At 42.3% G+C, this 24,942-nt stretch overlaps 1 protein-coding gene and 2 pseudogenes across 3 annotated transcripts in view; all 3 read right to left on the bottom strand.

The window, feature by feature from the left end:
* SLC3A2 (solute carrier family 3 member 2) overlaps nucleotides 1-24,942 on the bottom strand; it is a 29,940-nt gene that overhangs the window by 3,565 nt on the left and 1,433 nt on the right. The window contains exons 1-4 of one of the 3 annotated variants that reach the window (XM_032489611.1): nucleotides 3,033-3,139; nucleotides 2,325-2,762; nucleotides 1,750-1,923; nucleotides 1,094-1,188 (exon numbers count right to left, since the gene is read on the bottom strand). In XM_032489611.1, coding sequence (XP_032345502.1) covers nucleotides 1,094-1,188; nucleotides 1,750-1,923; nucleotides 2,325-2,757 — 702 coding nt within the window. In that variant the 5' untranslated portion in view covers nucleotides 2,758-2,762; nucleotides 3,033-3,139. Of the gene's footprint in view, nucleotides 1-1,093; nucleotides 1,189-1,749; nucleotides 1,924-2,324; nucleotides 2,763-2,855; nucleotides 2,998-3,032; nucleotides 3,140-24,942 lie in introns of those variants that run through there. The other 2 variants (XM_032489612.1, XM_032489610.1) reach the window with 2 other exon arrangements.
* On the bottom strand, nucleotides 14,905-15,107 carry LOC116666728 (annotated as a pseudogene).
* LOC116666725 lies at nucleotides 20,487-20,663 on the bottom strand (annotated as a pseudogene).

Here is a 24,942-nt window from a genome sequence, read left to right as displayed (position 1 = left end):
TCCTGGGGCCTGGGGAGAGTGTGAGTAACATAGCCAGTCAGAGCAAGACTAGGAATAAAAGAGAAATTCAAAGCACAGCTCCAAGGAGGTTTAGGTGAAGATTTGAAAAGAGGAGCCAGCTCTGCAGCAGAGGCACAGCCCTGAAGCCCCAGCATGTGGGGCTAACCTAACACGGAACCCTTTCTCTCCCTGCTCCATGTGCTCTCTAGTCTAGTCTCCATTTTCATCTGAGGCTCCCACACCTCATGCCATATGATCTGAAAACATTCCCTTCTCAGTAACTTTTAAGGGGTCTTCCAGCAATTAGCAAGGACGGAACTGGATGATCCCAAAGGTCTACTGAAATGCTGGGAGTACAGAAGTCTACCTCAGAATCACGGCACCAGCAACACATCAGGGTCTGTCTCCATTTTTGTCCTACCCCTTCTGAATTGGTCAGTGTCCTAGAACCCAGGCCTCAGGAACTGGGACGACATTCAAATGCTCACTCTCAGCCTGCTAGGTAGAGTTTGAGCCTATACCCTCAGGGAAGGCAGATGAGAAAGGATATAAGACTAGTTGGGGCATCAACTCCCAAGGCACATTAAGCCTCTCTGAACCTCAGCTTCCTCATTTATAGATTACGGGTAATGATAGGAACTCGTTTGGTTATACAGGGAATTAAAGAAGGTACATAGAATACTCGGCATACTTCCAGATACATAGGAAGACCCTGATGCTTACAATTTCAGACTAGGCTCCACTCCAAAACACATCAAATAAGAAATGGGAAACCAGACAGGACAGGATTCCCACAGAGACAGGGCTTCCTCTCCCAAAAGGAAGAAAATTGACATCTGAGAAATTCCCTTCCTGGCACTGTCACCCTCAGAGTCAGAGAAACAAGGAAAATGAGTGGTCACAAAAGAAACAAACAAAAACAAGGATGCACTGCTGGCCTATCCTTCTGCCTGTGGGAGGAGAGTGCCTGTTTGGCTCCAAGGAGCAAGGGATACCACGGCTGGCACTGGGCTACGTTTATAGAACTTGCTATAAAAGGACCAAACGGTCCCAGCATCCAACTCCCACCTGCCATCAGCACCAAGACACTCACCTTCATCTTGGTGGCCACAGTGCCAATCTGAGTGAAGCTGAACCATGAGTTCTGGCCCTTATAGTTGGGAGTGAGATCCAGAATGACCCGGATGCCTAGAACAATGGAGAAAGAGGCAGTTGTGAGAAAGACCCTTGGGTGAGGGGAAAGGAGGAAATCAACAAATACAAGTCAGTAGAGTATCTCCTACATATTACTTGATACAAAAGCTTAGATTTAAACCCTGGCAAAACTCTTCCCATTGAAACAGAGATATTGGGGAGGGGGCAGCAGCGGTGTAGTGTAATAGAGGAGGCCGAGCTATGGGGCCCTACACTACCCATCTTCTTTTAAAAGTAAGACAAGATTTTACTTGAAATTTCTTTTCAAAAGGATTCACTCTCTTACAAGTTTTTAAATCACTGATTTAGCAAAAGCCTGCATTTTACAAATAAGGGCACTGAAGCCCAGAAGTTAAATAACTGTACATTCAAGTGTAGAAAGTCTCTGAACTTGACAATTCCATTTTAGGCTGAAGCCTAACAAACCTCCCCTGTACCTGCCCTGGGAAAACTCTGAGCCAGTCAGCAACCAGACAAAAGTCCTAACCCGCCTTTCCACCGGCCAGAAGGCCAAGCCCTTCCTAGCTGCTTCCTTGCCAACTCTAGGACACCCACTCTTCTTCTTGGCCGATTGCAGGAGACTGTCAAAATCTTCCTTGGAGCCAAAAGTGGGGTCGATCTCTTCCAGGTTGGTCCCTTCGAGGTCATCCTTCTGGTTCTTGTGAATTGGGCCCAGCACAAAACCCTTCACCTTCAGGGTACTCAAGTAATCAAGACGCCCCTTCAAGCCTGAAATGGAGAAGCAGAGTTAAAGTGAGGCCTCTCTGAGGCCCCTGATTTCCCCTATTCTCCCAGGGACTATGTGGGGAGATGAGGCTGGATCACAAGACTCAGAGGTGCTGACGTAAGGAACCTAGCACATTACTTCAGAACTTGCCGCGACGGGAACGGGCCCCAAGGCGGGCGGGGGCGGGGAAGGGCGGGGAAGGGCTGGGTGGGGGATGCTGAGTCAGCCACCCGAACGAAAGAGGGAGCTGGGGGGCGGTTTCCGTCAAAGAAAAGGAGGAGCTACGTTCCGGAGAGCGGTCGCCGGTACCGGGTAGGGTGGAGAACCATCTGAGTCAATCTGGGACAGGGGTCGAAACTGGTGACCGATTAAACTAGGGGCGCGCGGGGCGCACAGCACTCACTCGCTAGGTCGCCCGCGTCGCGGCCCTGGAAGGCCCGAAGGTCGCCAATACGGTAGAGGGCGCCCTTGTGCCACCAGCTCTGCGCGGGCAGCTCGCGGCAGCGCGGCGCCCGCACGATGATTACCACGGCGCCCGCCAGCATGCCGAGCCAGCCGAGCCAAAACAGCAGCAGCAGCGCCCAGCGGGTGCGTACCCAGCCGGGGCTGCCCGCCACTTTCAGCAGCTCCTCTTTGGACAGGCCCGTGAACTTGGCGGCGGCCGCCGCCTCCGCCTCATCGTCGGCCACCTTGACCTTCACCAAGCCGTTCTTCTCGGTGCCACCCGCCACGACCACAGCCACCGCCGCCCCCGACGCCGCGTTCATCGGCTGCTTCTCGGGTTCCATCTCGTTCAGCTCCACTTCCTTCATGTCCACTTCGGTGTCCTGGTTCATGGTGCCTGCGGAACCGGAGACACGACGCAGCCTGCGGTCAGCTGGTGGCTGGACACCTGACCGGACCTCCCGGCCCCAGTACGGCTTCCCAGGCTTACGTGACTCCGCGCAGCTTCCGCGACCGCGTCTGCTGGGCGGCGGGCGCGGCCTCGGAAACCGGACAGGGGAGCCCCGCCCCGCCCCGCCCCCGCTCGACCCTTAAAGTGGAACCTCCGGAATTACTCTTTCCGGGACTGCCCGGGTGGGCGGCGGAGGAAATAACGTGGGGAACTCGCCTCTAACAGCTGCGTGATCCAGTTCCTCATCTCGAACCGTCTACCCCTAAAGTTCCTTCGACCTGGCCTCTAAAAAGCCTGAGCACAGAGCCACACCTAGGTGGGCGGAGTCTGTGGTTTGTCCCGCCCCGGATCTCCTCTAGTCCCTCTCGCTTCGGAAAGTGGGCGTAAACGGGTCATCCAACCCGTGGGGTTTCCGAGGCACCCCACACTCCGCGGGTTTGTGACTTCCCCACACACCATCCTCCATGTGCACCTGGCCCAAGGTCCAGGCCACCGACCGCCTTGTCTTCGCTTGGCCCCTTGCACTCCCAGAGCCAGCCAAACTCAGTTCTGCCCTTCCCCCAACCAGACCTTGTCTTAAGCCTCTGGGACTTGGCGCTAGATCTCCGCTTCCCGCAGGGCTTACTCCCACTCGTCCTTCAAGACATCTTGAGTTTAGTTAAATTAATTCATCATTCAGCAACTATTTATTGAGAACCTACTACAGTACCTTGCTTTATTAAATTTATTGAATTAATCCTAATCTACTCCGTGATGTTTTAAGACAAATCTGTTTGGACAGGAGAGTTGCTGACACTCCCCATTTTACCCTACCCTACCCCCAATTTCCGGCGCCAGGATGTCTGGCAGCTACGAATCCGACATCAGGAAGAGACTGATGGGCAACCTCGGGGCTGATGCAACATTCCAGGGCTGGGCCTCAATTAGAGGCATCCACCTTTTTCTTACAACAGATCAGAAGATGCCATGGCCAGACTCTTCCCCACCTCGCAGGGCCTCCCACAGACTAGCCCAATCTCCCCAGGGTGCCACGGTTCCCTGACCTCCCCATCACTTCACTATGCTAGGCCTTGGAGGCAGCTGTTACTGCAGAGGCCTTAAATACCACCCAACTTCTCTCCACAGAGGTCCTTGGATTGAGAGTGAGATGAGGTTCACAGCAGGGACTGCTGGACATCAACACCATGAGGTGCCAACACCTTCAGGAACTTCTTGTTCCTGAGCAGTGCCAGCTGGGTTATTTTCAGAGAGGAGCTGAAGGAAATAAGTTCTTTCTCCCTCTCCCACCTGGGCTGGAAGCCAAGATAGCTGTGTATTGGGGAGAAAGCAGAAGCCAAGATCTGAAGAAACAGCAGACTGAAAGGGGTGCCAAAGGAGAGCAGAGAGAGTGAAAAGGCTCATCCTCTGCCTCCCCTTCCCTTCAGACTGAGCCCATCCCCACCCCCACCCCAGGAAAGCTGAAACCAAGTCCTAGAAGGAGGCAGGCAAGCAGGTAGAGGTTGGAGTTCAGATCAGCGCTGAATGATAAGAAGTCTAAGGTGCCCGGAGCAAGCCATGTAAGTGCCACCCAGGGGCTCTGAACAGACTTTATTACCAGCATGAAAGCTCAAGGTTAAGAACACCTACCCTGGAGATGATCCAACATAACACCCCTGGGGACACAGTATCTCACTCACAGCCCCCCATGGCTCCAGAAAAATGAAACCAATCCCTTCTGCATATGGTAAAGAAGCTAACAACTTACCTCCCCAAGTTTATCACCCGCCACACCTGCCACAGGGACTGCCCTCCAGCAACATCAGCCTTCAAACAGCTGTCAGTCCCACAAAACACCCAGCATCTGCATCTTTGTACATGCTGTTCCCTCTGTGTTTTGCCCTTCCTGTTCCACCCATCTGCCTTGTAACCTCCAGTTCATTCAATACCTAGCTCAAATGACAGCCTTTCTCAACTACCCAAAAAAACTACTTTCCATCCACTCTGCATCTACCTCTTCTACAATTCATGTCCCATGTGTTCATTGCCTTTCCTTGTCTGAATGTCTCTACTTCAAGACAAGTGGCCAGGGTCTTGTGCTATTTGTTGATGGACCAGCCTGCTCAGAGTTAGCATATAGTAGGCACTTAATAAGTCTTTGATAAATGAGCGGGTAAACTATTATCAATCAAACCCAATTATTTCCCTTCTTAGAAACAATTCAACAAAAGTAGCCCATGAAGATAAAGGGATAAAAATGGAAAGGAGTTTAAACAACACTGTATGGTATCAAGATGAAGCTATTTATGCAGGAAAACAAATCAAGACTTGTAACTGTTCAACCAAATAAAACAAAGTAATAAATCTGGGTGAAGGGGACTCAGGAAAACAATAGGGAAAGACTACAAAGAAAAAGGGTGGCTAGAGATCCTCAGATCCTACAATGTCTGTTGCTAAATAGAAAACTCAGTATTTACTATAGGCTGCAAAATATATAATGTGTTCAAGAAGAATTTAGCCTTCAAAAGAAGGCTGGGACAAAGCAATGAAGAAAGTTACTTCAACAGTCCAGAGGACAATAAGGACCAATAATGAGGCCATATGTCTTTGGGATTTTACATTCATGCAGGCAGTTGGGGGTGGGGCCCTGAAATTCAGAGGGCCGAGTGTACAGAGAAAGTTCCTTTCTAACACCTTGTTGTAAAAATTCATGTTACATGTTTCTCAGCAGGTGAGGATTACCTGATTTTAGCCTAAAGATAGGAAGTTTTTCCCCCAAAAGTGTAGAAAAAGACTTCCAAAGACAGGGCAAAGACGGGAGGATAGTTAGAAACTTAGGAGACTGTCTCTGTCCAACAGATTCTTTGGCAACTCCACCAAAGCTGAAGGCATGACTCCAAAGACCAGAAGAAAGCACCCATGCCTCTAAACTTCCCATCAGTCTTGAGGAATTTAGACATTTGAAAAACGGGTGATGGCTGAAGTTAGAGAACTGAGCACTAGGAAGTCAAAGTGCAGCTGAGATGAAAGCAGAGAAGGAGGCTGACCCCGACCAAAGGGGCCCACTTGGCAGCTGTTATTAGAAGAGCCAATGCTGAAATAGTATTTGTTATTACAAATCCTGCAGGAGGGACACTGGCTGCTAAAGAGAACTGTCAGAGCTGTCTTAGTGAAGGGTGAGGAATGTGAGGGGGGATAAAAGCCAGAAAGGGTAAACGAAATGCAACCAAAGCCTTCTCTGAGAAGAGAAATAAATGCACCATCTGAAAAGTATCTGATACTCAAGTAACGTGGACAAATGAACAGCACCACAGCAAGCCATTCTCCCCAATGCAACCAAGTATTAAAAGAGAAACACCACAGATACAGAAAATCAATCTGTGGAAGAAATAGAGAAGTAAGTACTTTTAGCATATTACCCTTGGATAGATGACATCAGATAGTCAACTATCAGAGCCAGACTACTGATCTCATCAAAAGGGTTTATTGGTAATAAGAGATTAAATGATCCAACATCTGAAGTACTCCAGCATCAGCTCCTTCTGCAGTCATGGCCACACAGCACTGGTGGGGATCATCATTTTCACCATCTCCAGTGTCCAGCAAAACTTTTTATCATCACCTTCTTTGGAAGAAAATCACTAAGTGCAGCCACACCCAAGAGGTATGGAGTTAAGCTCTGCCTCCCAGAGTGAGGAGTATCTTCATAAATTATTTGGGATTTTTCTGTGCAGAAGATTTGTCTCTTTTCCCTCATTTATTTATCTATTCATTTATTTATATCAGTGTGAATTCTTGGATATTTATTTTATACTTTGGGTTAGGATCCAACACTATATTGCTTTGTTGCTCAAATTATTGCAGCTTTGGCCACCGTGAGCTCTTTCAGGTTGGCTCCTGTATCCTTTTATTACATTCCCCCTCCCAGCATCTTTCTGAGCATCTCTCTACTTTCTGGACCTACAAGGTGCTACAACTCATCTTATATATTTGCTAGGGCCCCAGCCCTAGAATCAGCCATTTCTCCAAGATCCTTTGTTCCTTTATTGGAGAATGGTGTTAGAAACCAAGATATAGGAACTCAGGAGTCTTTTGATGAACAAAAATTAGCCATCAAAAATGTATCAGTCTTTTAAAAAAATGTATCAGTCTTTCATAGTCCACTTCTTGGATTTTCTTTTTGATGTCCTATTTTTTAAATCTTTCCTTACTTCAAGGCCTGAAAGATACTCATCTATATTTTCTATGCAAAAAAGGAAAGTTTTTGACATTTCAATGCTTAATCAATCTTTAATTGAATTTATTTATGGTATAAAGTAGAGCCAATCTACTTTTTCCACATGGATAACTATAATATGACTTTTTAAAATAGATATATTTTTGGTATGTGAACGAAAAATACTGCAAACCATGTCAGTAAACAAACAATGCTGAAGCCATCAAGTCATCAGCCGCTGCCGCCACCCCCTAGTGAAGATAAGCCTGCAGCCCAGCCTCTGCAGCCACTCACAATGGTGCACTCTGAGGGGACTCAGAATAAGAAAGGACAGGATACTGGCCCTAGATAGCTAGGTGCTTGTCAAAGGAATGAATTCACGGAGCCCAAATGTTTGCTTCCTCCCATGCACAGAAAAGCAATCAATTCTTTAATTTTAGATGCCTGGTTTTCTTTAGGTAACAAGTAATCTTTTATTGTTCCAACTACCTGGTCTTTGTTGTAAAGCTCCTATATATCCTAGCTCCTCCCCTACCACCTCAGAGCGATCTGAGAGGCTGTCATCCCGGCTCGAGTCCACCCACCAAATAAAGCGTAACTCTCAACTTTTACACTGTGCATTTATTTCAATCGACAGGTCTTTGTCCCTAGTTCCTGGCACAGAGCTCCTAAGTCCTTTAGAATTTCCTGGGATGTTAGGTATGTCTTCTGTTCTAATGAGGCCACTCTTGGTGGGCTCCTAGATAGCTTCATGATGGGGACTGGTCACCAGAAAGACAAAGGCACAATTAGACGGTTGGAACTTTCAGTTCTACCCCCCAACCTCTGGGAAGGGAAGAGGGGCTAGAGATTGGGTTAATAACCAATGGCAATGTTTCAATCAATCATATCTACATAATGATACCTCCATGAAAAGCCCTCAGTGACAGGGTTCACAGGTTTCTGGATTGGTGAACACATCAAGCCGCTGACAGTGACAACCCCCCAATACCTTGCCCTGTGCATTCTTCCATTTGGCTGTTTCTGAGTTGTAGACTTTGTAATAAACTGGTAATAGTAAGTAATCTGCTGTACATGCACTCAGTCTCTCAAGGAGCCCATTTACTCTCAAATCCACTAAATGACCCTGAAACCTAAGTGTTCAAAAGCAATTGTTCATCTTCAGTTAGTTCTATATGTCTAATTATCCAAAATGAATCTCATCTTGCCAACCCCAAACCCGTAGCCTCTCCTCCTCAAGACCCTGCTGAAACATCAGAGAGTGTCAGCTCAGAGAGTGACACGGTTATCCTTCCAGTCTTCTAGGCCAGAAGCACTTGGGCAAATTTCTTGACTCTTACCCATCCCTATCCTCCCCATCCAGCTAGGTGCTGCTATAAATTCTGTAGCCTGATTAGTATAATTACAACATCTACACTTAAAGAAAAATAGAACTTACTGCTGCCTGCTGTCACACTGAGAAGGAAAAGACAAGCTCAGCTAACAAGCTAACTCATAAACCTAAGTGTAACAAGTGTCGGTTTGCTGATTCCCTGCTCATATTTTTGTTTTTTTGTTTTTTGGGGTTTTTTGCAAGCTAGCTGGATTTTCAGAGACATATCTGGCCTTGAAATGTTGGTTTGCCTCCTCCCTGCCTCTACTTTTGTGATAATGATGCTGCTAAAGCTGTTCCATGCCTATTGGCCGAATACCTCAAGCTTGTAATAACCGTATAAAACCTTTTGCACACATCTTGGAGGTGCTCAGAGCTTCAGAGCAGAAGCCTCTCTGAGCCTGCCGGCGTAATAAATCTGAGTACTCCAGCCCTCTGAGTAGTGCTTGTTTCTTGGCTGGCCTGTCATTTCTGTAACAACACCGTTCTGAAAACCAGCTGAAAATGGTCCCAAGTCTCCACCCTGACTTAAAATGTTCCAGCTCTTGCACCTGCGTGCAGTATTTCGAATCCTGTCTTATAAATGTATTTATACAAGGAAATACTTTTGTAGAAGCAAATGTATTAATAAATAGACCAATACAAGAGCTTTTATACATTCCTGGATCCCAGAAATACAACTGGATTATGACTTGCCCATTTCTTGGACTTCTGACATAATCTTCAGTGCCACCACATCCACTGGTTCCCCTCCAATCGTCCTCTAAACCACAGCCCAGCTGATCTTTTCTTTAAAAAATTTGATTAGGTAGCACTCTCTTAAAAAACTTTCAATTGATTTCCATTGTTTTTATAGACTCAACATGATCAACAAGGTCCTGAGTTGTCTTCCCTACTTTCATGTTTCAAACATTATTTCCTCACTCACACCCTTAATGTGCACCCCCAACACAATAGACTTCTCATTTCTTGAAGTTATCCCTCAAACCAGAGGGTCCTTGTCATATGTACTGTCCCCTCTCTAGGTTGCTTTTTCTCTCACCCTGAAAACCACCTCCACCTCAACTCAGTTTAGTTAATTTCTATCCTTGAGAAAACAGCCAAAGCATTGCCCCATTCCAGGAAGTTGTCCATGACCACTGCCCCAGACTAGACCATTCCTTTCCTTCAGAGTATTCATCTCACTTCTAATTATACAATCCAACCCCCGGCCCCCAACAAAAAGAAGGCATTCAGATGTGGAAATGAAACTCAGGAAAACCCCTCTTTCCTTTCTTGAATAATAAACTGTGATTAAAGAATATATAATTACATTGTAGATAATGAACATCTAAAGGTTGATAATAAACACTGAACAGAGAAACCACAGAAATTGCCAAAAATAGTTCAGCTTAACTTGCAAGATCACTCTGAAGACAAAATATCTACCAAAAAAACAAACAAAAAAAAGCTTTAGAGCCAGCCATTCTTTTCTTCAGCTAGAGGAAATATCCTTGGGAAGAAAGTAAGCTATTGTCAGATATACTGCAATACCAGACTGATGTATGGGGTATGTGAAGCAAACTCCTACTCCACCTCCCTGCCTGAAAGCCAGCTTAGCACATTGCCCTCAGGAAACATATCACACATTAAGCTGATAAGAAGAAATAGCACATTTGCCCTTGGCCAAAAAAAAAAAAAAAAAAAAAAGCCAAATCATTGATAAGCTGTATGCAATCATTCTGCCAAGTTTTACAATTCCTTATCACACTCATGGTCACATAAACCGTGTTCTCAAGTACTTTTGATTTTCACAGGCATCCAAAACGGCTAAATGTTACCAGAGCTTTCCAACAATACAATAAAGACACGTAATGAGAAGTTGGGGTCTTGGATTTCAATACACACTTCCTGAAATAAACTCTTCCTTTATTCCCTCAAGGCAAGTAACTCAGTATTTGAATAGCTCGTTCTACCTCTGCCCCTGCTCCTACCTAGTCTCCTTTTTTGGGTCAATTATAGGAAAAATCTTCTTACTGCTCCATACAGGGAGACGGATGACTGACTACATTTTAAAAATATTTTTTCTATTCAGTAAGGTGAAAAGGGGGTATATAGTCTTGATAGGTAGATATTTAGGGACAAGTGTGGAGTAACAGAAACTTGAATTTGAAACAACCACTCACTCTGTGACTAAAGCAGTTAATTTCAACAACTCTGTAAAAGAATTTGGGCTACAGAGAAATTAAAGACAAATTAAAGACAAAAAAAGTAAAATACATCACTAAGTAAGAAAATTCTTTTTTCTATTTTAAAATAGAAACGGTTACACTAATGAAATGCTAGCTAGAATGTAACCAATCTGAGAAAGGAAATAAACTTTTCCCTGAACACACACACACAGTCCCTAGTATAGGGACTAAAGAATTAAGGGTTACAGTTACATGATTACCACACTCCGATTTTCTCAGCATCTTTAATCATTATAAATCCCCAATAACACTTGTTCCCAGAGGTGCTACAATACCAGGCTGTGATATTGCAATATAAGAAATATATATATTTGGTCTTCATTCCTAATTCCTGGCACAAGAACTTCTGAAACCCTTGTAATTTCCTGAGTGAAAAGGTCTCCTTTTGCTCTGATAGTCTCTGTTGCCAGGTTCTGAAGAGCTTCTAAGACCCTTGGAATCTCCAGAGTAAAGAATGTCATGTTATATGTTAATGAGTTGATTGGGGTGGGGGGAACTTCAGGATGATGGCCCATTGCTAGAGGAACCACCAGTTAGTTATTAGGAGGTTGGAACTTTCAGCCCCATTCCTCAACCTCCAGGAAGAGGAGAGGGGCAGGAGACTGAGTAACCACCAGAGGCCAATGATCATGCCTGCATAATGGGACCTCCATAAAAACCCTAATCAACAGGGTTTTGAGAACTTACAGGCTGGTGAAATATCTATGTGCCATGAAGATGGCACACCCAGCAGAGTCCACAGGGTCAGAAGCTCCTGTGCTTAGAACCCTTCCAGACCTCACCCTATGTACCTCTTCAACTGGCTGGTCACTGTATCCTTAATAATATCCTTTATAATGAACTGAACACAGTAAGTAAAGTGTTTCCCTGAGTTCTATGAGTTGTTAAATCAAATTCAAAGCTGAGTAGGAGCTTATGGGAAACCCCAATTTGTAGCCAACTGAGATAGAAGTGTGGGTAACCTGGGGATCCAGTATTTGAGACTGGCTTCTGAAGTGGGGGGCAGTCTGTGGGTGTGGGACTGAGCCCTTAACCTGTGGGGTCTGTGCAAACTCCAGGTAGTGGGTTTTAGAACTGAATTAAATTGTAGGACACCCAGTTGGGGTCCACAGAGCACTGGAGAACTGCTTGGTAGAAAACCTACACATTTAGTGTCAGAAGCATCATGGTGTCAGAAAACATCATGGTGATTAGTAGTAAACAGGCCACAAAAGCAGATTCTTCTTGTAAAACCTTGCACTCAAATCTGGAAACGTTATTTAAGAAACCTTTTTGTTATTCAAGGGACTCAACAGAAAAGGTACAAAGTATCTGTGGAAATGCAGACATTTAGAGAGACATTTAAAAATAGCAGATATCTTGATTCTGGTTATCACTCTTCCATGAAAAGGGTAAGTAATCTCAAACAAATATTTGTACTATTAAAGGTATTGACTACAGAGAAAATTAAAACTCAAAAGTTTAAGAAAAATGGATCTTATAGCAAGTTTGGAAACTTAAATTAGAAAGCAGCATTAGAACTGAGTTACCGTATAGCAAGTTTCTTTAAAAGAGAAAGATCAGTTAATTTATAAAAACACTTGTATATATGCAACATTGTAAAATGACTATAACTCAATAAAAAAAAATTAAAAAAAAAAAACTTGTATACGTAACTAACATTTGATGGGGGAAAAAATTGAGACCTAAATGTTTTTCTTACTTACAGAAAATAAAATTCTTTATAGAAAAATCAAACTGAATCTAGACAAATTATTATAATAACAGTTCAATAAAATACTAGACATAAAACAACATGCAAAAACAATTCTGTTCTGTACACCAGCAGCAAACAACTAGAAAATGTCTTTTTTTTTTTTTAGGTTGCCATTTACCCTAGAAATGAAAACTATGAGACCTAAGATTAAATCTAACAGTAAATAGGAAACTTCTTGATGAAGGAAAGGATAATATCCTACAGAAACACACTCACACAAAAAATACTGCCTACCTAGTATGTGCCGGGCACTTTTCCAGGAGCTGGGGATGGAGCAAGGAAAGAGTCCCTGCTTTCATGAAGCTTAATTCCACTGAATGAAAGACAATTTAGAAATAAATACTCAACATACATAATATGTCAAATGATTACAAGTGCTATGAAAAGATGCAGCAGGATGAGGAGACTGCTTTATTCAGGAAAGGCATCTCTGATGAGAATTCTGAGCAGAGACCAAAGGAGGCAGGAACAAGGGAGCTTTTGAAAAGAAAGTTTTCTAGGTGAGGGAATAGAAAGTGTAAAAACCAAAAGGAGAAATGTCACATATTCATGAACAGAAAGATCTGAGGTCATAAAGAAATTAATGCTCCCTGATGAAATAAAATTATTTGAATGTAGGACGAGAAAATTTTAACATAAAATTTTTCTCTGCAGTATGACCCCTCCCCCCTCCCCTTTAGTGTGCATTGTGTGTCTGCCTTACACATTAACTAGATCCCCTTAGAAGACACAGGAATGCCTACTTGCAAAAGAAAAAGCAATTTCCTCCTGGCGCCAGGAAGGTAACTCCTTAGAAGATAACATTCCTTTCTCAGTTCTGTAAGGGGTCACAATAACCCATTACTCGCCTTGTTGGACTATGTTACTTTGATGTATAACCCTTTGTCTTTGAAACTTATATAACTGTGCTTTGACCTCTAACACGGGAGCAACCCTCAAAGATTTCTGAAAGCTGTCTCCCACGTTATAATTCTCAGGTTGGCTAAAATAAAATTTTCCTTCCCTTCTTAGACTGACTATTGGTTAATTTTCTCATCAATAACCCCAAACCGTCTATAAATCCATTGCAATTCCAATACAAAGCTTACTGTCTGTTCTTGGGAATTTTATAAGATAATCCTATAACACATGTGTGAAAGAAAAGGGCCAAAAATAGTAAATATTTTTTAAGGGAAAGTAATATTTTTTAAGACAAATCCTACCATATAGCACACATGTTAAAATGCTAAAGTAATAATCACAGCATGCTAAAGGCACAGGGATGAACAAGTGGACCAAAAGAACAGAGTATGAAACTTAAAAGGAACTCATGCATATCTGATACCTTAATATATGCAGAGATAATAAATATTATAACCACTGCAGGAAAGAATAACTATTCACCAAATGGTGCTAGAAAAAAATAAAATTAGATCACAACTTAAAAGCAAAGAAAAAGATATATTCCAAGTGATTAAAAGAGCTAAATATGAAAAGCAACTATTTAAAATTTTTAGAATAAGAATATCTTTCTGACTTCAAGGTAAGGAAGGAGTTCCTAAACACGACACCAAAGCACAAACCATTAAGAAAAGAACTGATAATTCTACAACATTAAAAAAGAAATATCTCCTTGTAGTAATGTACAATGAAAAAGAATATGAAAATGAATATATATACGCATATGTATGACTGAAACATTATGCTGTACACCAGAAATTGACACATTGTAAACTGACTATGCTTCAATTAAAATGGTGCAACTGCAAAAAAAAAGAAAGAAAAAAAAATCTGTGCATCACAAGAGACCATAAAAAACTGAAAAAGACACAAATGGAAGAAGACACAATATCTGAAACTAAACAATAGAGTCTTGTATAAAACCTATAAAGCATCACTGAAAACCACTAAGGAAAAATAAGGAAAAGGCCAATAACTGTAGGAAAAAAATGTACAGACTAGAAACAGTCAGTTCACAAACTGGATACACAAAAGAATGGCCAGAAAAAAAGGGAGAAAAAAAAAGGAATGGCCAGTAAACTCTTGACAGATTACATAACCTTACTAGTAATCAAGAAAATGCAAAATATAATTTTATGCCCATAAGATTGGTAATATTTAACATCTGACTGAACCAAGTGATGACAAGGATATGAAACTGCTTAAGTGGCGACATTAACAGATACAAGCACTCTAGGTGAGCAATTTGCAATAGCCCATAGAATTGAAAATACTCATAGCTATTACCCAGCCAGCAATGTCAATCCTGAATTCACACCCTGGAGAAACTCTCACACATGTGCACAGAGCAACATACAAAGATTTCACTTCAGCATTGGTTATAGTAGTAAAAACTTTGAAATCTTGGGGAACAAAGAAATTTGTAGAAAATTTCTAACTAGAATACTATTGATGACTAAATCTTAAAGAACTAGGGCATAAGAAGACAGGCAAAATGTGTAATGTTGAGGAAAAAGGGGAACTAGCAGGCTCACCTTGAATTTTTTTCCCCCAAACCTGAACAACACAGTGGAGCACAAACAGTCTGCATTTTAACTGGCATCTATCCCAAAAGGGAGAACCGTGCCATTCACGGGGGATCTGGGACATCGGGCTGATTTGAGGACTAAACCTCTATTCCATCTCTCTGTTCCAAAAAAATCCAATTGATTAAAGTACCCTCAGGTAGAGGATTTATGAGGTGTTAAATGATAAGAACAGATACTCATCTTGATTGTGGATCAAAAACCAAAAGAACAACCTATAGTTAAGACCCCTTCCCCGCAGCAGACTGCTTACTTTTGCAGCACAAGGGCTTCGGTGGAGACTTTCACCACCACGGACAATCAGCATTTTTTACTCTTATCTCTGGGTTGCTGAATTTAGTCTTACCATTTGTGGTCAACTTTTGTGTGCTCTTAGAACCAGGTTCATTCTAAGCTACTCTGTGTCTACTTTAAAAGGTTGGAAATAGAAAAAAATAAATCTTTGCCAAATACTTGGTTATTGTATTTACATATGGTTTAAAATTAAACATCAAATAAGCTTTTTGATTAAACTAGGTGTATCCCCATTGCATAGTTTTTTGGGGGGAGAGGGAAGGTAATTAGCTTTATTTATTTATACATTTATTTATTTAATGGAGGTTCTGGGGTTTGAACACCAGGACCAGATGCATGCTAAGCTGAGCTGTACCCTCCCCACCTGTGTGTGATTTTTTTAAAAAGCTGCCCCTTTATACTGTGTAAATGCTATTGTGTATTTGTCTCCCTTTTCCACACTAACTTCAGTTATGTTAAAATAGATGTAATATCCTAATTTTGTAAAAAAAGGTTCCCATCAGGCCTGCCTTCTCAAACTCACTCAAGGCCACAAATGCAGCCTTAAAGCTATTGCTTATAAAATTCCGTATCTTCAGAACTCCCAAAAACCAGTCTATTCCTTCCCTGGGAGAGCTTCCAACTGGGGCACTCCTCCACAGTTCAGGAAATAAGAAAAAGTATTCTCAGACTGATTTTTAGGGGGAGGGGGGAGGTAATTAGGTTTATCTATTTATTACTTTTGGTGGAGGTACTGGGGATTGAACCAAGGACCTCGTACATGCTAGGTATGCACTCTACCACTGAGCTATACTCTCTTCCCTGCTTTTTTTTTTTCCCCCTCATACTGATTTTTGCCCTTAAGGTGACGGTCCCACTCCCAGGTCTCAGCAAGCACTGCTCATTTGCATCTCCCTACTCCTTTACTGATGGAGACAGTGCCTCTAGCTGCCAGGAGAGGGCAGAACTATGCCCTGAGCAGCTTCAGTCCCCTGAGAAAGATTCCTGCGGGAGGGAGCTGTTTTTCGTTCAAAAGCATTTCTTCTATCAACCTCTTCAGGAGCTTACTTCACAGCATAGAGCAGTTACTCAATGAATTATCGTGACATGCCTTGGTATACGTGATGGGGATAAAGTAATGAATTATTCAGACAAGCTTTCCTGACCTCAGGGAATATATGCCGGGAAGGGGCCAGGTAGAACAAGGGAAGGAATGTGTGGTGGTATTGAAACTGAAAAAGGAAACTGGGCCTTGTTGGCTCTGTTGGTAGTGAGACAGGAAGACAAGAGTACAGCCACTTTGGAAAAGGACCAGGAAATGGCCTTGGGCAAACAGACTTTGCAAGTTAAAAGAACAAATCCCCTTCGGTGCCTGAGTGTCAGAGACAAAAAAACCAGGCTTTCAGGAATAAAAGATTATCTCTGTTACACTAACCAGTACACCTTGTTGTCACAATACAGCAAGCTCAACTATAAATTTTAATCTTATCTGTTCCTGTGCTTTTTTGCAGAAAGTCTCCTGCATTCCTCTCCCCTCACAGAAGCACTCCCTGTTCCTGATGGTCACCATGGAGCCACCTGCTGCTGATCAAAGAAGTTTGACTTTTCTGGAAATTATCAGCGATCATGAGATAAACCCTCCCTTTTGCTATAAGAGCAACTTGCCCCTTCTACTTGGCACGAGCTGGCACTTTTTTTTTTCTGCCTTCTCCCTTGTGCACAAGCTGTCTCTGTCAACAAAAAGCTTTGCTTGCCTAAGAATCTTGTGGAAGTGATATTCATTTCTATGGTATTGCTGTCCAAGGGTCTGAAAAAGGCCTGGTAACAGAAGGAACAGACTCTAACCTAAGAGCAAAATAGGAGGATTCTGAGCTGAGATCAGTTTTTATTTGGAAAGATCACTCTGGGTATAATGTGGAGAATGGACTAGAAGGGGGTAAAGTCAAAGCCAGAGAACCAGGTTAGGAATCTGAAGCAGAAATCCAGGGGTGACGGGCTTGAACTAGGGTACTGAGAAAGAGAAAAGCAGCTGCTTTTGTCCGGAAGCTAGCCTGGCCCTCACTGCTAGGCCCTGGTGTTCTCAAGATGAACTTTCACAGAATATCAACATCAGACAAGGATCACTCTGTAGTCGCGGTGGATGAAGACAAACAAGAACCAGATCATTCACATCATCATGTCTGAACACAAACAAAAACATAAAGACTGTCCAAATCACAAAAGCCTAAACATCTCCCTATCCTGGGTAACATGAGTGACTGCTGCTTCTTTGCTAACTATAGATTTAGCCTCATTCTAGTCTTCCCTTTTCATACATAAGACTTATTAAGATATCCCACTTTCTGAAAACCCCCATTGCAGAATAGAGCCCCACTTGCTTAAACCCTCCCCCAAATCATCTAACACCAACCCAAATCCTGTAAGTTCTTTCTAACACCCTCTTACTGAGACACCCCATGGTTCCTCCCATGGTGGGTGTCCTTCCTCACTGTAACAAGTAGTAAGTCCAACTTGCTCCAATACAAGTATGTTCCTTGAAGTCTTTAGCTGGAGGGCATTTACAGTATGGTGGCAGTGGGGATAATGTCTGGCTTGGACAACTGAGTAAAAGCGGGCACATTGGAAAAGGAATAGATTTGTGGGGAAAGATGATGAATTCAGTTTTGGAGCTAGATGGTGATGAGCCATCCCAGGGAAGATGTCTGGCAGTCAGATACAAGGGTCTGCAGTTCAGGAAATCCTGGGTTGAGATGAAGTTTGGGGGATGGCAGAATATATACAGCAAACGAAGCCATGCTAATGAATAAATTGAAATTGATCTAGACAGAGCACACTGAGAGGTACAAACTACTATGTATAAAATAAACTACAAGGATATATTGTACAGTGCAGAGCATATAGCCAATATTTTATAGTAACTATAAGTGGAATATAACCTTTAAAAATTGTGAAGCACTAAACTGTACACCTTTAACTTTTATAATATTATACATTAACTATACTTCAATTTTTTAAAAAGCAGTGGGGAGGGTGTAGCTCAGTGGTAAAATACATTCTTAGCATGCAAAATCCTGGGTTCAATCCGCAGTACCTCCACTAAATAGATAGATAGATAGATAATTTTAAAAAGATGTATAGGGATGGTACTCCTTGCCCCCACTCCCATCAAGTGATAGAGGTGAGGTGTAAGAGGTATTGCTTCACTGCCAGAAGCCAGAAAACTGTAATTACCATAAGACTGACCAGATCGGAGGGTTAGCCATGGGCCCTGGACCCACAGAGAGTTGTGGCTATAACAGAGAATGGTATCCCTAGGAGGGAAGTAGATGGGAAGCCAATGAGGATGCTGCTGTACATACATAACCTCAAGAAGGCAAGAAGAAAGGAGCAGAAGGCTATGACAGTCACCACAATAAACAGTCGTAAAAATCTCTTCCTTAGTTCCTGGATCTGAGCCAATTGGAAAACAGGAGAATGTGCAAATATTTGGAGGATTTTAGACACAGGATCTGAGCTGACATTGATGCCTGGAGACCCAAAGTGTCATCACGATTCCCATGGGAAGAGGCAATTTCCCTAGTCCCCAAGTGTTTAGTGGGATTGGTATACTCATGAGTTGGCACAACCTCTACATTGGCCTAAGAGATCAGAGCTCTCATAGTGGGAGAGGCAATGCAGAAATCTCTGAAACTCCCCCACCCTCCAGCCATGACAGTAAATCAAAAGCAATTACCACATCCTAGGGAGTGCGGGGAGGGGGACAGAGATCAGCACCACCATAAAAACAGAAAGGATGCATGGATGGTGATGACTGTCATATCCACACGTAGAAATAAAGCTCCCACCTGTATACCAGGTGACATGGTAAGTTGCCAACTTTGAGTGCAACCCAAAGTAGGACAGGGCTCTGTAGGAGGTCCAACCTGCAATGCATGAAGCCCTGCCACTTAGGCCATAAAATCCAAGAGATGTATGGGATTGCAAAAATATGCATTGTGGAGCTTATGGCAAGCCCCAACAGGAAAAGCAGGTGCCAAGCCTGCTAGAGCAAGGCCAAGCCATCCACAACAGAGAAATAGATGCCTTTGAGAAACAGCTCTTTGCATGTTATTGGAATACATCCTTATGAAGCACTAAGTGACCATGAACTGCCCCCATTATGAGTTGGGTTCCATCAGACTTGCTCCCACTATGAGTTATGAGTTATGTCAGACATGCTGCCACTATAAGTTGAACCAAAAAGTCAGACTGGCCCAGCAGCAGTCTTTCAAAAGATGGAAATGGTACCTCCTGGATCAGAAGACACAAGCAAACTGCATGAGCAGGTAGCCCAGACCACCTGTCATCCACCATACTTGTAAAAGCATCCCACCCCTTTTACAAAAGAGCCCACGGTCATATGGGGTATCCTGTATAACCTGCTAAGGGAGGAAGTAAAAGCCCTAGTATGATTTACAGATGAGTCAACCTATGAGTGCCAACCGAAAATGGATGACAGTCACATTCAGAAGTGGCCTTGAAAGACAGTGGAGAGGGAAAAATCTGCTAGCTGTACCCCTGGTGATCCACTTTGTGTAGAAGAAACAGCCCAAGGTGAGAATATATACACATTCCAGGTCAATGGCCAATAATGGCCTCGCCAACTGATTAGAGGCCTGGAAACAATAGGACTGGAAGATCAAAGGCAGTGAGGTCTAGGGTGGAGGATGTTGATGGACATCTGGGAGAGTGCACAAAGCGGGAAGATTTCTGCAACATGCGTTTATGTCCACCAGCAAGAATCCACCATGAAAGAAGCCTTAAACAACCAAACAGGCTGAATGACTTAGCTTTCATTGGAAAGCATAAGGGGAACCCAGAACTCCAACCCAGGCATTCTGGCTGTAGCCACTCTCTTAACCAACAAGATGGCTTATAAAGAAAATATTTGAACTATTTATATATCATTCTTTTAAATTTTTCCTACCTTTTCAAATAATTGGTAATGTACATGAAATTTAATTTTCTCTAAAATCTTCATATATTAGGGTGTTCTAGTAATTTTCTTAACTGAAAGGGAGCATAATCAAAAAAGTTTGGTGACCACTGTTCTATTCTGTCATTACATAAACAGTTACTAAGGTAACTGGATCACTGGCTGCTGAAATAACAGGTATGCTTCTTAGCCTGGTTCTGGACTACTTCACATGGTTTACAAGTCCATAACCAAATCACTAATGAATCCAGTTGCCATAATTCATCATGCTCATTTGTCTAAGGGTGACATAATTCCATCAAAGTTATAGCTAACAAATCTCTTGTTTAACAACTAAACATCCCCAAAGCGGTACACCGTTCCTAGAAATACTGCAATGCCAGGTTGATGCAAGGAGCTGACAGAGCAAGCTCCTATTCCATCTCTTTGTTCCAAAAATCAATGCCTCAGGTAAAGGACATAGATATTAAGCTGGTAAAAACAGATAATACACTTGATCTCAGCCAAAAGGCCTAGAATTGGTATTATCTGTATCAACTCCCCATCATCCCTTCCTGCCCCAACTTCCCTCGCTCAGGTCCACAAATGTATTTTGTTAAGCCTGTCCTTACAGTCTCCAATATCTTCATCTCCCCAGAGACCAGGAAACTGTTATCAAATTGGGCTCTTTTTCTCCTCTTAAGTTACTGTCTTAACTCTCAGTTCCTGGCAGAGCACTGGTTATTTGCAAATCCTCCTCCTCTGTTAAGTGAAGCAGTATCTCTTGCTGCCAGGTGGGGGCAGGGTTGTTCTCTGAGCAAAATCAAAGACCTCGCAGCTCATTTAGTAAGAAGGGTAATCAGTGAATAGGGGCTAGAAAAAGATCTTTCAAAAATTTATAGAGATAAACTAATATATATTGAGTCCTACTTTGCATCATGTACTCTGCTAGGCAATAGGGATACAATGATGATTTACATAGACACGGTCTCAAAACTCAGGGAGTTTACTGTGGGCAGGCAGGATGGATCCAATCTTGGGCAGGTAAGTGAATGGCAGTAAGGAAAGGGGCAGAGGGGTCTCAATGGCTATATTGATGATCTGGACGGTAGCCTAAAGACTGTGGAGGGGCACTGAAGATTTATGAGCTGAGATGTGAGAAGACTACATTTTTTATTTAGAAAGATCACTCCGGCTACAAGATGAAGAACAGATTAGAAGAAAGGAGAGCAGGGCCGGGGAGCCAGATTAAGTCTGTAATGAAAGCTTGGGGTCCATGGCCTGAATTAGGGTAGTGGTAGCAAAGGATCTCGGAAAACTGAGTGAAATAGGAGGACTGGGTTGAATTCATTTTGGAAAAGTTAAGAAGTTTGTGGACCATCCAAGTGATGATGTTCATCCAGAAGGCAACTGGATGTACAGCTCTGAAGCTCAGGGAGGAGATTCTGGGCTGGAGCTGTCGGCATAATGGTGGTCATTAGAATCACAGGAGTGGATCAGGTGGCCCAGGCAGAGTAAGTAAAAAGTTGGGCCTAACACATAACTGGAAGAATATTAATATTTGAGAAATGGGCCAGAAGATACACCTCAAAGGATCACTAAGAAGGTATCAGAAATATTAAGAGGATTATTTAGAGAGAGCAGTGCCCCAAGCAGTGAAGAAACACAGTGTTTTAAGAGGAAATGGGTCAACAGGGTAAGGTCCTGTTGAGAGATCGAGTAGGAAGACTGAAAAGTGTCTTGAGAAAGATGTGGACAGCACTGTGTAAACCAGTGCTTCTTAAACTTTAGCGTGCATACAAATCACCTGGGGATCTTGTGTAAATGCAAATTCTAATTCATCTGGTCTGTGGAAGGACCTGAGATTCAGCATTTCTAACAGGCTCCCAGGTGATACAGGTATAGACAGCTCTTTAAAAGTTAAAAACATTCGCTGGAAAGAGGAAGCATGATGTCACCCAGAGGGAGGCATGGTGTTGGAATCCCACTAGGACACTGTCTCAAAGCTCCAATTCTGGAGTCAGACTTCCCAGCTTTAAATACTGACACTTGATAAATATTTCTTGAATGAACAAATAAACGGACCAATGAAAGGCAGTGTACCCCAGGGGTTGTTAAAGTATAATTTTAAAAAATGAAAACATGACTCAAAAATATAAACACATTGCCAAAGATTTTATTCAATCTTTTAATTACTAGGACTGGTGCAAAAGAGAATTCTAGGAAAGGAGTATTATCAGCCAAGAGTCCATCAGTCAAGAACACTGATATGAATTTATATTATAATAAGTAGATTAAAAACCAGCTAATGTCTTACAACACAATTTTTATCAAATTTTGAAATACCCAAAGCAGTAGTAAAAAGGACATCAAACAAAGGTACATATCCCCTGGAGAACCAGGTAATCCCCAAGCTAAGTGGGCCTGCTTCACACCGAAAGAACGCCTACTAATAACTTTTGCCTATTTCCAAGTTTTGGATAATTTTTAACAGTGTCAAAATTAGAGACTGGATTTGAGTAACAGCTCTGACACACTAGCTTTGTCCTCGGGTAAGTGACTTAATATAATACTCAACTTTTTTATCTGTAAAATGGGGGCATTAACTATAAAAACTAGCTTTTTGAATTGAGATAATATGTATAAAGCACTCAGTATAGTGCCTGAAAAGTGCCATGAAAACACATAATAGATGTTAAGACTCAACACCCTCCAATTGTTTCACCTCGTTTTTCTTATTCCTTTTTTTTTTGTTTGTTTTTTATAAGGGAAGGTAATTGGGTTTATTTATTTATTTATATTTGGAGGAGGTACTGAGGATTGAACCCAGGAGCTTGTGCATGCTAAGTATGCACCCTACCACTTGAGCTATACCCTCCTTGTTTTTCTCATTTCTTGACACCCCAGCCTTTTTGCACCAGTCAAGCAAATACATTTACACATACATACATGTACACATTTCATTAAATTTGACTATTACATTCTTTGCGTGCTGAACATCCCCTTTCCACCTTATTATTCAAAGGAATAAATGTTCAACATTCACTTATTTCATGGGTAATGAAACTTGCATTATTTCCACCAACCTTCACTGATGCATACAAAATCTCCCCAGTTTTGTTTTTAAAATCCTCACCACAACAAATTAATCAGTAAGCATGGTACAGTGCTGCTGTCCTTCTACGTGGAACACTGTCTCACTCTCCCCCACGTCCTCGGAGTCCTGCACAAACCTCCCTTATCAGAGGGGCTCTCTCTGTCTGAGTGAAGGAGTTCCTCCCCTTTGCCCCAGCACTTTCTCTCTTCTTCCCTGCTTAATTTTAACCATAGCATTTAACTCCACCGACATATTATTTGTTTCTCTGTGTTTCCCACCAGAATATAAGCTCCCAGGGAGCATAAAAGAGAACTGTCAGCTTTATTACCTGTTGTATCTCCTGTGCCTAATAGATATGCAACAAATAAATAAATTAGTACAATAAATGTTAAGCAAAGTTCACCTGTGATCTCCAACTGCCAAGAACCTTGGCTTTTTCTTGGTGCTTAGCTCTTCAACTCCTTTATAGCTTCTAAAAAGAACATCCAGTTTTTGACACTCTCCCTTTGTTTTTCTTTTTCTAGTGGGTTCTATACCACTATACAAGAGGTTGCAAACTCACGGTCATGGGCCCACTTTGGCCCATAGCTCTGGGAAGCCCATCTACCCTTCAAAGCCCAAGAGCTCCATAAAGCAGTCCCCGATTCCCCTGCCCCCACACGTTTTGATTGACTCATAGAATATGCTTAAAATTTTTAAGTTAGATGCCAACATTTTTTTTTCAGCTGTGTTATTCTCAATGATTTCTTTTTTAACTGAAACACAGTTGATTTACAATGTCGTATTAGTTTCTGGTATATAGCATAGTTTCAGTTATACACATAAATATATAAAGTCTTTTTCATACTCTCTTTCATTAAAGGTTACTACAAGCCATTCAATATAGTTCCCTGTGCTATACAGTAGGACCTTGTTGTTTACAGATGCCAACATTTTAAATGGGCAAATTAATAAACAATTCTGGATTTCTGGATTCTCTTGATCAGATTTTTCAGAGACACTACTCTAGCAAGGCAACAATCAGCTGGAGCTAAGGCAGGGCTATTGAGATCACCAGAGTCCCCACCCAGTTCCTATAGCTTACCTGCATTATTTATATTCCTGTAGGTATATAAATTGAAGACTCCTGGCATAAATCCTCTCTTAATTCCCTTCCAGTACACTTGTTAGTACAGAATCCACTTGCTTGTTGCCTGAACTATTGTGACAATCTAATTAATGTCCTTGTCTTATCCCTCAATTTCTTATCACCTCCCTACTCAAAAACTTTCCGTTTTTTTTTTTTTTTTTTTCTTTATCTATAGTTCAAATTATTTAGCTTTGCATTCCAGGCCCTTCTCATCTGGCCTTCCCCAGAAATCTTTTCCAATTTTTTATTCAATGATTCCTCTTCAGTCCATATTTCATGAATTATATTCGTACACTTCCTTCCTTTTCCAGCTCCAAGACTGTTGCTCAAATTGTTTCTTTAAGTTGAATTCCCTCCCTGCTCTCTGTTTATCTACCCTTCAAGGCCCAGGAACTCCATAAAGCAGCCTCCAGCTCCCCTACCCACACACAATCTCCCTAGCCCTGTCTACTCTGGACCTTCGGAATTTTCCATAGCTTATTTGTTTCACACATTTTGTTACAACTTTTCAATCACGAACTTGAACCAGCGCTTAATAGTTACTGAATAAATGAATTTATTCCATCCATATTAACTTTGCTCAACTTAGAATTCTTT

Source organism: Camelus ferus, chromosome 10 (genome assembly GCF_009834535.1).
Source record: "Camelus ferus isolate YT-003-E chromosome 10, BCGSAC_Cfer_1.0, whole genome shotgun sequence".
In the NCBI taxonomy this organism is placed as follows: Eukaryota; Metazoa; Chordata; class Mammalia; order Artiodactyla; family Camelidae; genus Camelus; species Camelus ferus.
Note: the sequence above shows the minus strand (reverse complement) of the source record. Positions and strands in the feature narration are given on the sequence as shown.